Below are 14200 nucleotides of genomic sequence, written 5' to 3'. Positions count from 1 at the left end.
CATTCAGAAAAGAACAACTCTGTGTACAAAGAGCAGCTTTTAATGAGATGCTATCTACAAATTAATCAGGCTTTTCTTCAAATAATTCCAAAACAGTGAAACAGTCGCTAATTAGAGTTGCACACTTGTAGTTAATAAACGTGTTTAAAGCCTCTAGTACATGAGATGTTTGCTTCTTTCAGTCGAGTGCATAATTGAGGTAAGAATCTATCAAAGTACGTTTAAAGCTATGGCAAAATATTGACTACTGTATTTTAACATTGCTATATCACCAGATTCTCACGGGAATATATATATCCTCTGCATATAAAGTGCAAAAATATTACAAACCATCACCTGATTACATTGAAAGCACTGGCCTGTACTTTGGTGGCGCTTCAGCGTAAATTTTCACATCATTCCCAAGAACCATTTTAACAGTTAAGCTTTAGACATTTCCACATATCACACAAAATAAAACGTCATCATCTACTTTAAAAATGAATCCAAGTCAAAGATGCAGGTGACTTGTGCTTGTTATTTCCCACTTACATTTAGTTCTGATCTTTCAAGGCTTTCAGTCCAGCTCTGGTATCGGTGATGAGGTTTATGAGCGTGGTCGGTAACACTGATTCCACTAACGAACAGGGCAGCATTCCTCCCAGTTCTGGCTGAATAAATACAACTAGCTTGGAGTGCTCGGGATTCCTGGGATAAAAGGAGCAAAATCCAGCAGTTAATATTTGTTGCCTGTGCTGTGCTAATGTCGGGGGCTTTAAATACTCACTCAGGCAAAGGTGAGCAGACGTATCCACAGGGATTGTTGTAGCCCCGGACACAGGAGGGAGTTGGGGGGCAGCCGGAATATTCCACGCTGACAGCTGGAAATCGCCACACAAAGAGCAAAACCAACTTCATTATGTTTATATCTGTCAATTGTCTGACTCAAAATTCCCCTTTAAAACCAACCTACTATAGGATAGTACGAGATCTCGCAATACGGTCCCTGGTAAGTTCAGCAATTCCATTCTGTACATAAAACACCTGAAGGACATTCAATATTTGTGCAAGTAATTCAATACATGTAACAACTTTCTATAGGTGTTTGGGCCAAAATATGATCCTCAAGATGTGATTACACATAGCTAAGTGGTGAGGTGGCCCAAGCAGTCAGTGTGTCAGCAGGTCTCATTAATTAGTACAGGCAATTGCAGAGATGAGGAAACTGCTGCACATACGAGCAGCTGGGAGGGGTTATTTTGTTTAGTTACCCATTATTTTTGGATCATAAAGTATTGTAAAATAATGGCTGGAAAAAAAACCTGCCAGGTCAGTAAAGATCAAAGATTAAAAATGTTGTTTTCTGCCATAAGATCCACACGAAGAAAAATATTAGCACAGAAATGAAGTAGCAGTGAGATGTTTCCTGGTTGGCCACATAGATGTAACAGTAATCATTCTACATTTCCTCTAAGTTTACAAAGCCGAGCTCAAAGAGAATCAAATCTGGGGCAAATTAGCAGTTCACGAGGAGAACGGCTTATTAGGGAAGTCACATTTGGTCGGGAAACCATGTAAATACACAAAACTGGTATTAAATGCTGAATTTATAGAGTGAAATAATAAAGTCCACCTTCCTCATACTACCACTACATTTTTTCAGCTTTTAAAGAAAGGCTGAATAGGAGAATAAATAGAGAACACGGTATTTCCTTTGAAGATAAGTGTTGATAGTTTCAGTATTTAATAAACCCCCCCAACTTTGTTTTGGGGATAAACAGGAGGGGACTGTCAAGAGCACACACAGAGCGAGGCACTTGCTCCTGGGAAAAGGCTGCAGAATTTACAGCCGGTCGCTTTGGGGTTTCCAAAACGCTGCCAAAAATACAAAACCATGCAGGAGTTCCATGCAACTTACAGTTAGTTGTAAGGACATCACCAGGGTATGGTTTAACATGCAGCAGGTCAACAAAATCCCGGGATGAAATCAGCCCCATACCGTAACTGTGGGTTACGCTGTGGTATAGACCAGTGTCCTACGAGTAAGTAAAAGGAGGTTTTGGAGTTAGTACACAAGAAGCAAAGTTTTCTTTAATTGGCAAAGCAGCGCTAGATGTTAATAGTGAGTATGTGACAAAAATGGGTTATTATTTGTCAGTAGGAGTTAACATGAGAGCTGTAACACAGGGCAGGGATTCACTATTTTTGTTCTGGTTTAGGGATTTTTTTTATACACTTGAGCCATTTACACATGTGTAATAGGTTGTGAGAGCTCTCTCCATACCCAGGGCCATCCCTCTCAAGTTTACAAGCTTTTACTGACCCAGAACGTATTTAGTATTGAGAGCTTTCTTTGTCCCAGTAGAAATCTTTTTAGCCAGCATAATTCACACAGAAAGCGTTAAAATAAAATCTTTGTATCAAATTATCGTATTACCTGGTCAATGCTTTCTAACAGCTTGTAAGATTTTAATGCTTTGTCCCATTTGCTTCGATATTCAGGAAGATACATAAAAGGAATGATTTTACTGGGGACTTCCTTAATTATCCCTTCTCCGCGGTATCTAGATTGTGTAAAAAACACAGATTGAATTCACATTTATGAATCGGAAAAATAGGTTATACAAGAATAAGTAGAAGATGCCAAGCTATAATGAGGTAAAGTACATGATTGCACTTGATGGATTGATTAAAATTCAAGTAGTAATAACAATTATTATTCTGCAACTGATTTTTGAGACCATTACATTCTTGACACCACACATTTTATTTGCAAGCTAGTAGATAGGAACCTGCTAATTTAAATATATGCAATTAACCTATTAATTTCTTTTTCCTCTATAGACGCTCGCAACCCATTTTGCCACTGATTGCCAATCTTCTCGCTATTTATGAACTAGCGTATTCTGGCCTTTCTCCAACTTTTGTTCATAATCTTTTGAGTTCAAGGGAAAGTTCACAGGGGGAAGAAGGAAATAGGAAACTCCTGCAATGCTGGGAACTGCTCATCACAACTGAGAGTTCTCACATGTAGTTCCTGGAGAAACCGTGAATCACTACGGTGAGCGTGAATTAAACACAAAGGTGACGGACGCTGCGTGACAAGAGATGAGCTCAAAGGAGACTGTTCAAGAAACGTGAAATCAGATTTACAGCCCCGATGATGCACGAATGTAAGTCAGAAGGACAATCTGAAATGTCTTTCTTGAGTTTAGCTGACATAATTCCAAATGCAATCCCACTCAGGCTTGAACAATCACCTTCACGCTTCCCTAAACTCTGCTGAAAATCTTTCACTTGACTGAAATGAGGATCCCTATTGCTTTTCACTACCAGATCCCCCACTGATTTCTTTTAGCAAGTAAAGCAAACTCTTAATACTCCTGCAATTTAAAAAATAAACTGGCGTTTGCGATATGAGGTTAATAAATAATGTCCAACTGAAAATGAAAAGAGCTACACTTTTGCTCCTAGAAACAGCTAGTATTCCTTCACAAAAGACACACTACAGACCAGTACCGCTCGTTAACGTGACAAAGATTTATACAAAAATAAATGAATGCAAGATTTTGGCTCCCTGAACCAAAAGGCAGAAAGCACAATGATGCTTCTGCTGACTGCAGAGGACTTGCTATATGCGGATCTGGGTATAAATGAAAATGGTTTTGTGCCCAACTGAGACTATAGAACATCTTTTTTCCTTCCCCCAAAATAGTCAGGCACGTTCTCCTGAATTCTAAGCCACCTGACCCTCACATCTTCACATCCACCTGTATTGAAATACAATCTGAAATACAATAATTAGGCCACATACAACATAAGCAAATTCTTATTAAGTTAATAGTACTTTTAACATATTCTAATGAAATAGCACAGCTACTTTCCATTATCATACTGTAGAGAAATTCATCTGTAACACATCTACATGTGAGTGTCAGTCATTTCCCAAGCAAAAACTTCATAGAATCATTTCAGTTGGAAAAGACGCTCGGGATTATCAAATCCAACCATAATCTAACTCTAGCACTAAACCATGTCCCTGAGAACCTTATCTAAAGGCCTTTTTAACCCCTCCAGGAATGGTGACTCCACCACTGCCCTGGGCAGCCTGTTCCAACACCCAACAGCCCTTTACGGGAAGAATTTTTCCCTAATATCCACTCTAAACCTCCCCTGGTGCAGCTTGAGGCCATTTCCTCTTGTCCTAAAGCAGGAGGGGTGAAAAGCAAAGCCCCGCTGGTAAAATATAACAGCTCCAACAGAATATTCCACCAGGAAGAGTCACTGACTTAAGGTCAAAAGTGTGACTCCGTATCTCCTTATACTTCCCTATTAGTAAGTGTTATATAGTATTTAATATTCACCGAAATTTGAAAATTGCTCAGGAAATCCATCTCTCGTATTCCAGCCCTGCACTGACCCAGTGTAACTACAGCACAAAATCCTCTCTAAATCTAACAAAACTATAATCAAAACTTTCCTGAGGGCGTTAACGTCTCCATTTCAACTTTGGGTGTCACTGTTCAAAATAAGATGTTGTTAATCATTACCATTTCGAACAAAATGTAAATACTTACATATTTCCCGCATACTCTTTTGAAGGCTTGGAAGAAACCGTAACATTTTTCTCAAAGTAGAAAAAGGAAAAATTAAAACTTAGCAGTTGATAACGAGTTGTGAACTAATTGTTAAAGGAAAACAGTTTTAAACACTTTTTGCAACAAAATGGTTTTAGTACAAATAACTTCATAAGCAATATTAACTAATATTTTCTTACTGAGACTTTTATCACCCTCCATCCTGAAGTATCTTGACTGTATGATAAAAGTTTTTCTGAAACTTCATCTGCGATTTTCTTATAGTCCATTTATCTGTAAAGATTTAAAAGCGGTTTGCTGGCATAGATAAAAGCATTCCTTAAAGAGCAAAAAAACACGGCGCTCATTCCTGTTTCCTTTCCATGGACTTTAGTTTATGTTAACCGAGTATTACTATCAAATGACTTTTTATTCATCATAATCAATTTCAGAAAAAGAGTCTTTGTTTAAACAAAGTTCTAAAATTGACTTCTAGTCTTGGCTACTGAGAAGTAGCCATTAGTGTGGATCTTGAGAACTGATTACGGCTTTTAGTGAACACACCGTTCACTTCATATTAAATCCATCATTACTCTGCATTCAAACCTCCCCTCCTTAGTTTATCACCCGAGATCCTGATTCTGCCATAAGTGACTGAAGTCAGTTCAGAAGTCACTGAAATCACTCACAACAGCGCTGAACAATTCAGGACCGGCCTCTCACACATAATCAGCTTCAGACCTAAACCTTTACGGGACTGTCCCGTGTAACGGGTTGCACAGACTTTTCCGGAGCCCCCTCAGTGGGATTCCGGTAGGCGCTCGGTGTGAGGGCCCCTCACCTCCGCCGCCTCTGGGCTGACAGGGAGCGCTCAACACGCCGCAGAGCCCAAGGCCCGACAGGGTAGACTCCCACCCAGCAGCCCCGCTCCAATCCCCCGCCTGGGGCATCGTCTCCGGGGGATGGCGAGAGAAACCGACCGCGACAACCGGGACTCACCTCAGCGGCGCGACACGGAGCTGACAGCCCACACCCGCCTTCCCGCCCTCCCGCCGCAGGGCATACCGGGAGCTGTAGTCCCCGCGGGGCATGCCGGGAGCTGTAGTCCCCGCTGGCGCCGCGCCCCGTTGACCGGCTCCGACTACAACTCCCACAACGCTCCGCGCCCCTTGCGCCTGCGCCTGCGCGCCGCCATCTTGCTGACGGGGCGCGGTCCTTTCAAAAGCGGCGGGCGGCAAAGGCGAAGGAGCCGGCGCTGCGGAGCGGGGACGCGCGGGGCTCCGTGCGCGGGCGGGTAGCGCACCCTCCCGGCAGTGTGGAGGGGTTATGCTGCTTTGGGTGCTTCTTGTGAGGGAAAGGGGGTGGAGGGGCCCGCCCGGCCTCTCCTGGGGGTCCCGGGGCCGGTGCCCGATTCGGCTCCTCCTCGGCTCCTCCTCGGCTCCTCCTCGGCTCCTCCTCGGCTCCTCCTCGGCTCCTCCTCGGCTCCTCCTCGGCTTTATGGGTAAAACCGCTTCGGCCTTGGGAGAGCTGTGCCCTACTGAACCTTTTACGTATAAATCCTTATGCTGTTGTTGCGTGGTTATATTTGTATCTTTATATCTTTGGATATAAAGAGTTATTACTCTTTGTTCCTTCTACAGCACCTGTTTCCTTAACAGATTCTTCAAATGGCCTTTTACCCAAAGGGCTGAAACAAACCGTTAAGTTTCTGTCAGTGACCTTGACCATCCTATAACAGCATTTAGAACAAAGCTGCGCTTCCAACTCCTCAATTTACAGTTTGTGGGGCTACAAAGGCGGCTCGGATTAGTTCAGCTACATTCCATAGATAAAACAATTCAAAGTGCTTGTAAAATTTTTTACTTTGTGTACCCATTGTGGTTATTACCCATAAAAACCTGTGTGAGGGCAATGGCTTCCGGCTCTTGTTACCTTGAGTTGGTAATTTTTAATGCTACTTAAGCAACTTTTAGTTCTGTTTTTGTCCCTGGATGCAACTCTTTCGTGCTCCTTCTGAAATCAAAAGTTATGATACCTTTGCTGAGCTGTGTGTTTGGTGGCAAACATCAGTGTGGTGCATATATATAATAAACTTCTTAGAAAAGCAGCAAATTGAACAGCTAAATAGTGTTTTCAGGAAACTACTAACTCTTTACAACAAAAGTAAAAAAATCCTGGGTATGTTATAGTTTGAGAAATATCAGTGCAAAGCATCACTTGTGGTTTTGTTTCTTTTCCCATTTAGCTTGATTTAAAAGGTGAGCGAAGGTTCTGCCAGAAACCTGCATGAAAACCATGAGTTCGGGAGAAGAAAGCATCTGCTCTCCTGATTCAACAGTATCTTCTCTTTTAAGAAGCTTTAGTATTGACAGCGCTAATCCCCGCTCCAACAGTTGGGTTCATTACAAGGACAAGTTGTATAGCTCTGCGTCTGAGGCTTTGGAGGCTTATATTGAAGATTTTGATTTAAGTCTCACATCTCCAGGCATAAGCACTGGAAAAATCTGCCTGTGTCACAGCACTCCCAAACAGACCGAGTTTTCCAAGCGTCGCGCCAAAGCAAAACGTGGTATGTCATCTGCAAATACACCTTTTGGTAAGTTGCTTGCTGGTGTGGTTGGTTTGGATTTATTTGTTGTAAAAGCTTGGATTGGTGGGAATTCCTGACCACGCTCATCAATGCGATAATGACCTATAGAGTATGGAATAAACATTGTATTTTCTCTATGTGAATATATGCTAAAGACAGTTTAAATCATTGCTTAAATCTGAATCTTGGAAAAAATCTGTTTCCTTTCTAGAGTAAGTAACATCAGAATGTAATTAATTGAAGGAGTTCCCTTAAAACAAGCTTTACCACTTCTCTTGGTTTCTATGGGAGGTGCTTTAGGGTGTGAAGTCTGGGTAATGTATATGGGTTGAATTGGCTTTTATCATTATTAATTAGCTTGAATAAATAGAGGTTCAATTGATGAACTTTTATGAGATGGTCTAGAATAGATAACTGTGCTTGAGCTAATTTCTATTGCAAATTCATTGTCCATTACGTCTGAAATAGCAAAGTCCTGGCAGACTTTGTTCTGCGGAAGATGTAATCTTGTATTTTATTCTGAAATATTTCTGTTGCTGTTCTTTGCAGGAGTCTCATTAGCTCCATTCATGTATTGGCGAGTCTGCCTGTATGTTTTGTATATTATAATAGTCTAAAATACCAATTTCACTCACTGATATTACAGTGAAAGTGAGAAGAAATTACTTCCAGATACTGAGGGAAACTTCATTTCATTAATCATTGTTTCAGTTAATTAAAAGAAAAAAGGTTCTAATGGTGGTAATTCTCTCCTGAAAAACTGCCAAGTTTAATCTTCTATGCTGTATAAGTTTCTGTAGGGTCAAAAATGAGTCTATAGGCCCATTATCTGTCTCCCTGCCTTGCAAGCTGTTGCCTTTAGCCATAATTTTTCGTGGAAATGTTCAGTTTCTATATGGGGAAGGTCCTGAAGGTTCCTGTGTGGAGCAAGTGTCGCTACTAGGACTGAAATACTTAAGGCCACGCTTGCAAACTACACAACTCTGAATGTGCAGCTAAAAATGGGCCATAATGTTGAAGTCCTGGTTCTCTTAAAACACTAAAGCAAATAGTCAAAGCTGTGGATGTTGTGTACGAGGAAAGAGCTTTTGACTAGTAAGGTGTTTATCAAGATGGATTCGTGCATAATTCGTGTAAATCTTTGTTTTTCAGCACTGGGGGATGTCAGTCAGCTGGTGGGTTTGGGTTCTCGTGCTTCCCCCTCTGGAAGGCAGACAGAACATGACCCGGACTCCACCAGTCTCGCAACAGATGATCTGTTGGCATTTCCTGCAGATGGGTCGCTGCCTTTTGACCTTTTGAAATCAAGGCATCCACGCAGTGCCTGGAACAGCCGGTCGCTTAACACGTCTCGCTGCCCTTGCCAAACCTCATCGCTCGATGCCAAGAGCGCTTTTGGTCTCCAGGAGGACGGGAAAGCTGTTGCTCGCCAGAATCCGCACAAAGACTTGAGCAAAAAGAAAGACCAAGTGTCTAAACCTGATGGGTACGATGCTGTCGCCTCTAAGGGAAGTTCCAGACCCTTGTCTTTGGAAGATAATTCTTTTTCAATGAGGAATTACCCACGGTGGCTCACCAGCCAGAAATCTGCCCTGAGTGTGTCAGGGATAAGCAGCATCCCTGATTTTCACTACCCAGCCTGGCTGAAGAGTTACAACCTCTTTCCTGATTCAGCTCAAAGCGAGGGGCAAAATGTTAATGTACAAAGCAAAGCTTCCTCTTCACAGACATTGGAGACCCTGCGAAAAACACACTCTGGAGATCAAGACAGTTCTAATTGTTTTGAACAGAAGGATTGCTGGAATCGAAGGGGTGCTAATAAAGTAGAAGGAAGTTGCAACTCTGATCCAGGTAAGTGCTTCCCATTTAATAACTTGTTTTCAAGAGACATCAAAAAGCCATTCAGAGGTAACTGTACTTTGTAAGATTTAGAAAGAAAATTGAGGGTAGGTGTATAAAATCACGTACCTTTTTAAACCAACGTTCTCTAGACATGTTAGTCCAGCCACACCGTACACAAGATTTATACACATCCATCATTGACAAGTGACTCAAAGCACTTACTAGTAGTTGACTAAGTTAAACAGCTTTTATACTACACGTTTTTGTATATAAATCAATATTTAAGCATTCATTTTACAGCAATGGTGGCATATTTAGTACCTCGCTGCAAGATAATGGCAGTAAATCCATTAATATTTGAATAGCATTTCAAGCATTAAATTAAATTACATGAAGTGTAACCTTGGGGGAGGGAGATTCCCGCACATAGTGTAAATGAACCCGTCAAATTGGTAAGAAATACTCTTTATCCTGCAGCTTTTTCTGTGCTTTACAGAGTCAGCAGGAGGTGTTTGTAACCCGTATATGTTGGTTATCCAGAGCTTTCCTTGGGAATTGCTCTTGGGAAGCAGGGACGGCCCCCTGTGGTGAAGCACCATCTCTGTGCTCTGAAACAGCAGCGAGATTTGCTTTGATATGAGAGATTAACCTTTCCAAGTGTTAATTACCTTCACTTCTAAGTTTACCCAGCTAAAAAGAAAAAGATTCTTTCCTTTGTTATGCAAAGCATAAATATTGATATCTCCTTTTTATAAGCTAAATTAAGATGCTGTTTATGTTGTGCATTCAAAGTGACAAAATGTCAGATATCCAAACGTCTGCAAATACCTTTTTAGTGTGTTTGCATGACAAACTTTAAATATAGGGTTATATCTCTTTTTTTCCACACAGAAAATGCTACCAGTAGTGAACAGGCGAGGTATAAAAAATATGTGAGAATGTGTCATTCTGAGCCCTTGTCTCAACCTATTTTTGTGAGAGTCCTGTGCGTGATTGTATTTTATATCTATATATATATATATATGATGATTTGCATGTATATGTTTGCATGATTTCTTTCCCAGGTGTCTGTACAAGCAGCTATTAGAAAAACCTCTGCAAAATAAGAAAACTAACCAAAGAACTTATAGCATTAATAAATAATATTTAATATCATATTGTGAATTAGATTTCCTGCAGCATGAAAGCGAGGTAAAAACACAAAATAATCTTGAATATGTTATATAAGTTGGGAAAACAAACTTGTAACTGTTTGAAATGCTCTCCTGGCTGGAACGTTGCAGCTCCCAGTTTTTACTGATGATTTCCATGCTGTGTGCCCACACCACGATAACCAAAGGAGTTGTGTTGGTGCTATACTCTCCATCACGTATTTCCAGTGCTAAGTAATGTGGAAATAATGCCCCTGAAGAGGGTCGGACACGTTGTCCTTGTTTTTCAGAAGACCAGCTGGAGTTCCTTACCTTGAAGGCTGACAAAGGTCTGGAGGGTTCAACCCAAGATGTGTCAGATACTCCGGAAGATGCCGCGAGTCCTTCTACCACAGAAATACTGGGAGCAGAAAGATCATGGGAAAACGCTCCAGCTGCTTCGTAAGTAAACGTGGAAATGCAGAATGTATTTAATTGCTTTCTATAGAGATTGTGAGTAATGGGGATGTGGCATGTGCGTAAAGGATTTACGGTCGAGGTAAGGATATTGATTTCAAGGTCAGGATATTGATGCGCTGCTTTCCCTTCTTTATCAACTTGCAAAGAGTTGCCTTATATCTTATGATATACAAAGATGTATTTCAAGAGAAAAATATTTAATGGAACCTCGATTGGCAGATTTAATAGTTTATAAAAAAAATTAACAGTGGGAAGCCCATTTAAAAAAAATACTATATCTTAAACTAATCCCTTTAGTTTATAAACCTATTATTCTCCGTTGGATGTTGGTTTAGCAAAGCACCGGTGCCTGTGTGCTGTGAGGACATGGGGAGCGCTCCACCCCTCCCCAAGGCAGAGATCATCCACAAGTTCCTGCAAGACTGCTTGAATGACAAAAATAAGGTCAGGAAAATAGAGTATTTCTTTCTGGGACTGCCCCAAATATAGATTAGAAGCGGGGATACTTGTAAACTTGTTTTCGTCCTTCTAGAATGCATTAAGTCCAACTGCAGTGGTTTAGTCATATTTGAGCACAATGAATCAATGCAGTTAATAAATCCTATATAATCTAATCCTTGGTCACAATTATGGTTAAGAAAGCATCTAACTATTAAAACGCTTTGCTTAGTAATAGCTGGACTTTTACACTCCATGTCTTGTTTAAGTAATTTCTTGCCTCAAGTAAAGAAAGAACCTTTCTTGTTGGTGTAATAATCATTAATTTCATAGCCTGGCTGATGTATTGTCTGCATGTTGCTTTACTCTATTGCTGATGTATTGTCTGCATGTTGCTTTACTCTATTTCATCCTTCATATTTTCCATTCTCTTGGTTCTGTTAGATCATCAGACATTTCTAGACATAAGTATTTCTAGATTATCCACAAATCCTTGTCATCCTGCTTTGATTTGCTTTTTTGATTATAGTATAAGCAGATGTCATATAGATACTAGTTACATGAATCAATCTGTGTTTATCATTAAGGAAGCTTATTTGGAACGTGGAAACGCATTCCAGTGCTGCTGTTGCAGCATGACAAGGACTGACACTCTTCATATTCCTGAGTTATTTTCCACAAGCTGGGGCTGAGGCCTTCCTGTGGTGTTTCACATTCTCCTAACAATGTTTTATATGGTCAGTGAAATCACTGTAAATAGAGTGGCATAAATAAGGATAAACCACTGTGGCATCGTACATGTGCAATTTATAAATAGACCTTTAAAGAACAGATAGAGGGAAATACTCATAAAAATTATCCCTTCATTTGTTTCAGGGAAACTCTAAAAGTTGGTGGCTGGTTTGTTTTGGGGTTATTTGGGTTTTTTATGTGCATTCTCAAGAGCTGCTTTGGGTTTTGGTTTAGGAAGCCGTTTCTTGTGGCGATCAGCATCACAGACCCCTTGAAGCTTTGAAGCTGATGCTGTTTAAACTTCAAGCAATTCAGGGAAGCTTCAGCCAGCATGAAACTGCCGAGCAAGAGGAAGAGTTGGAAAGAGTGAGTAGTCGTTTCCTTACATTGTATCGTGCCGATATCCACGTGCTGTGTCCATTCCTGAGAAAAACCCCTAGTCCTTTTAATTGACTTGATTTCCAGTTGTAGAAAGAGCACTGCCAGCAGATTCCATCCGGTTGGCATCAGGAGCATGTGCTCAAGGTTTTTGTGCCCTAAACCCCGTGTCTTGCTGCTGTTGGTGCAATGGAAGGCTCTGCGCTACCTCACGCTGCACTGTCTCCTGTGTGTAACTCCGCAGTGGACCGGGGATGCTGAAAAAGCCATTTGTAAACCAGGAGATGGCGACATTTCAGGCAATGCTCCCCAAAGCGCAGCCTCTGCTGCTCTAGCAATAGCTGTGTTCTGGAGAAAAAAGCTGTTTTCTGATATCCCCATTCATTCTAGGCTTTCAGGGGCACATACCTAATTTTTCACAAGCCAGACCTTCTCAAATCCTCTTTTCTTGCCACCTTTGGCATCAGTGAGTTGGTATTTTGTGGCACTTTTGTTTCAAAATGATTTTGTAGGCTTTTTTTTACAGCTCTCTTGAAAACGCTTGAGAGCTCTTGGGAGGTACAAGCCTATGAGGAGAAAAGAATGGTGAGGGGAAACCTCGCTCCACAACCACCTAAAAGGAGGTTGGAGTGAGTTGGGGTTGGTCTCTTCTCCCAATAAGAAGTGACAAGACAAGAGGAAACGGCCTCAAGTTGAGCCAGAGGAGAAGTTTTGCAGTCTCCATCCTGGGGGTTTTCAAGATTTGAGTGGATAAAGCCCTGAGCAACTTGCTGTAACCTCAAAGCTTCTGGTTCGAGCAGGAACCCAAAGCAGAGCTCCCTCCCAACCCGCATTACTTTATGATGCTATAAAGTTGTTGGCGATACTTTCCAGTGCGATGTGCTATAAAAACTCTGTGTATTGTCACATTCAGTTGCTTTTTCTTCCTTCAGTTAACCTTTTATTTTTTGCTTGGTTTTTGTTGTTAAAGCTTTCTGGACAAGCAGAGTCTGAATTCAAACTGTGTGACAGTGAGATAACCCCTCTTACTAATTCTATTCAAAAGTAAGTGACCATTGATTTTTCTGACTTGTCACTGTTTTATCATCCTTTTTCTGCACTTTTTGAAATTAGTTCTCATATGGTGTAAAAACTTCGTTAAGAATAAGCCAGTAGCGACGAATTACAACGTGACAATTCATAGAGCAAAGAAATATCTGAATGATTGCAGCGATGTGTTCTGGAAATGAACTTTTGTCTTTCGCCCATATCAATAGATATGAAAATATTTTGTCCCCTATTTCCCCTATGGGGAAGTAATTGCTAGTGAACATTGATATGCTGTATTATGATAATGTTTTGCAATTTTTAACGTACCTATTCCATAATAATTTAATAAGAACTGTGTGTGTAAGCACCTATATTTGACAAGTTGAAGTTTCAAGGAGTGTTTTATCAATTAGAAAAAGCCTTAGTGCATTTTAGAATCTCTAAAACAGAATAAGTGGAACAGTAAGACTTAGATGTGAACTGTATATAATGTTAAGCTGTTTAAGAAATCAACATTTTGTGTTAAATATAAACTAATATATACACTGTGGTTGAAGTTCTCATTTTTCCCGATATAGGGCTTTACACCATTTGTCACGTCTCCAAAGTCTTGAAGATAACAGCAAGCAACAAGAGCAGACCAGTGATCGTGAAGATAAGCAACAAATGAAAGAATAATCCCTGAAGCTGATACCTAAGAACAATATTCTGTAATTGAAATAATTTGTCAGCCTGACCACTGCTCAAAAATCTTTTGAAAGCTGAACCAGTGCGTGTTCCCAAAAACGTTGTATTCAGTATTTCTGTGCATGTGTTAATATTAATTACTTCAAAGCTTAGCTGATTATTAGTGCTTCCAGTAGGATATAACAATATGTGAGGAGAGATACTGCTTTTTAATGAGTACATAATTAAAATAATGTGAATGTTTCCATGGAATCGCAGCCTGGTTGGGGTTGAAGGGACCTCTGGAGATGAGCAGTCTAACGCAGGGTCACCAGAGCAGGTCACACAGGCGGGTTTGA

General features: G+C 40.7%; 2 protein-coding genes across 4 annotated transcripts; one reads left to right on the top strand and one right to left on the bottom strand.

The window, feature by feature from the left end:
- Window positions 1-24: 24 nt before the first annotated feature.
- LOC135577384 (stAR-related lipid transfer protein 6-like) lies at window positions 25-5683 on the bottom strand. 2 transcript variants are annotated; one of them, XM_065046796.1, is made up of 7 exons: window positions 5556-5683; window positions 4757-4850; window positions 4557-4606; window positions 2417-2543; window positions 1898-2015; window positions 767-860; window positions 25-687 (listed from the first exon to the last, which is right to left on the bottom strand). In XM_065046796.1, exons 2-7 carry the CDS (start codon window positions 4844-4846, stop codon window positions 534-536), a joined length of 633 nt encoding a protein of 210 aa, XP_064902868.1. In that variant the 5' UTR covers window positions 4847-4850; window positions 5556-5683; the 3' UTR covers window positions 25-533. The 2 variants fall into 2 exon arrangements, with proteins under 2 accessions (XP_064902868.1, XP_064902869.1); XM_065046797.1 differs by lacking the exons at window positions 4557-4606; window positions 4757-4850 and having other exon boundaries at window positions 5556-5662.
- Window positions 5684-5770: 87 nt separating this feature from the next.
- Window positions 5771-14114, top strand: LOC102097641 (lung adenoma susceptibility protein 2 homolog). 2 transcript variants are annotated; one of them, XM_065046793.1, is made up of 8 exons: window positions 5771-6057; window positions 6802-7125; window positions 8299-8997; window positions 10430-10580; window positions 10934-11042; window positions 12003-12134; window positions 13117-13190; window positions 13754-14114. In XM_065046793.1, exons 2-8 carry the CDS (start codon window positions 6843-6845, stop codon window positions 13851-13853), a joined length of 1548 nt encoding a protein of 515 aa, XP_064902865.1. In that variant the 5' UTR covers window positions 5771-6057; window positions 6802-6842; the 3' UTR covers window positions 13854-14114. The 2 variants fall into 2 exon arrangements, with proteins under 2 accessions (XP_064902865.1, XP_064902864.1); XM_065046792.1 differs by having other exon boundaries at window positions 5772-6057; window positions 6802-7152.
- Window positions 14115-14200: the final 86 nt, after the last annotated feature.

This window comes from Columba livia, chromosome Z, assembly GCF_036013475.1.
Source record: "Columba livia isolate bColLiv1 breed racing homer chromosome Z, bColLiv1.pat.W.v2, whole genome shotgun sequence".
NCBI lineage: Eukaryota > Metazoa > Chordata > Aves > Columbiformes > Columbidae > Columba > Columba livia.
This window is presented reverse-complemented; position numbering and strand designations above follow the sequence as displayed.

What these genes read in the sequence shown, in the direction of transcription:
- LOC102097641 (XM_065046792.1), top strand. Translation starts at nt 6,843, where the DNA reads ATGAAAACCATGAGTTCGGGAGAAGAAAGCATCTGCTCTCCTGATTCA. An exon ending in ATCTGCAAATACACCTTTTG is followed by an intron (nt 7,153 to 8,298) that starts GTAAGTTGCTTG and finishes TTTGTTTTTCAG; the next exon opens with CACTGGGGGATGTCAGTCAG. An exon ending in CTTACTAATTCTATTCAAAA is followed by an intron (nt 13,191 to 13,753) that starts GTAAGTGACCAT and finishes TTCCCGATATAG; the next exon opens with GGCTTTACACCATTTGTCAC.
- LOC135577384 (XM_065046796.1), bottom strand. Translation starts at nt 4,846, where the DNA reads ATGGACTATAAGAAAATCGCAGATGAAGTTTCAGAAAAACTTTTATCA. An exon ending in GGAGGGTGATAAAAGTCTCA is followed by an intron (nt 4,607 to 4,756) that starts GTAAGAAAATAT and finishes TTCTACTTTGAG; the next exon opens with AAAAATGTTACGGTTTCTTC. An exon ending in TGATGTCCTTACAACTAACT is followed by an intron (nt 861 to 1,897) that starts GTAAGTTGCATG and finishes GGCGATTTCCAG; the next exon opens with CTGTCAGCGTGGAATATTCC.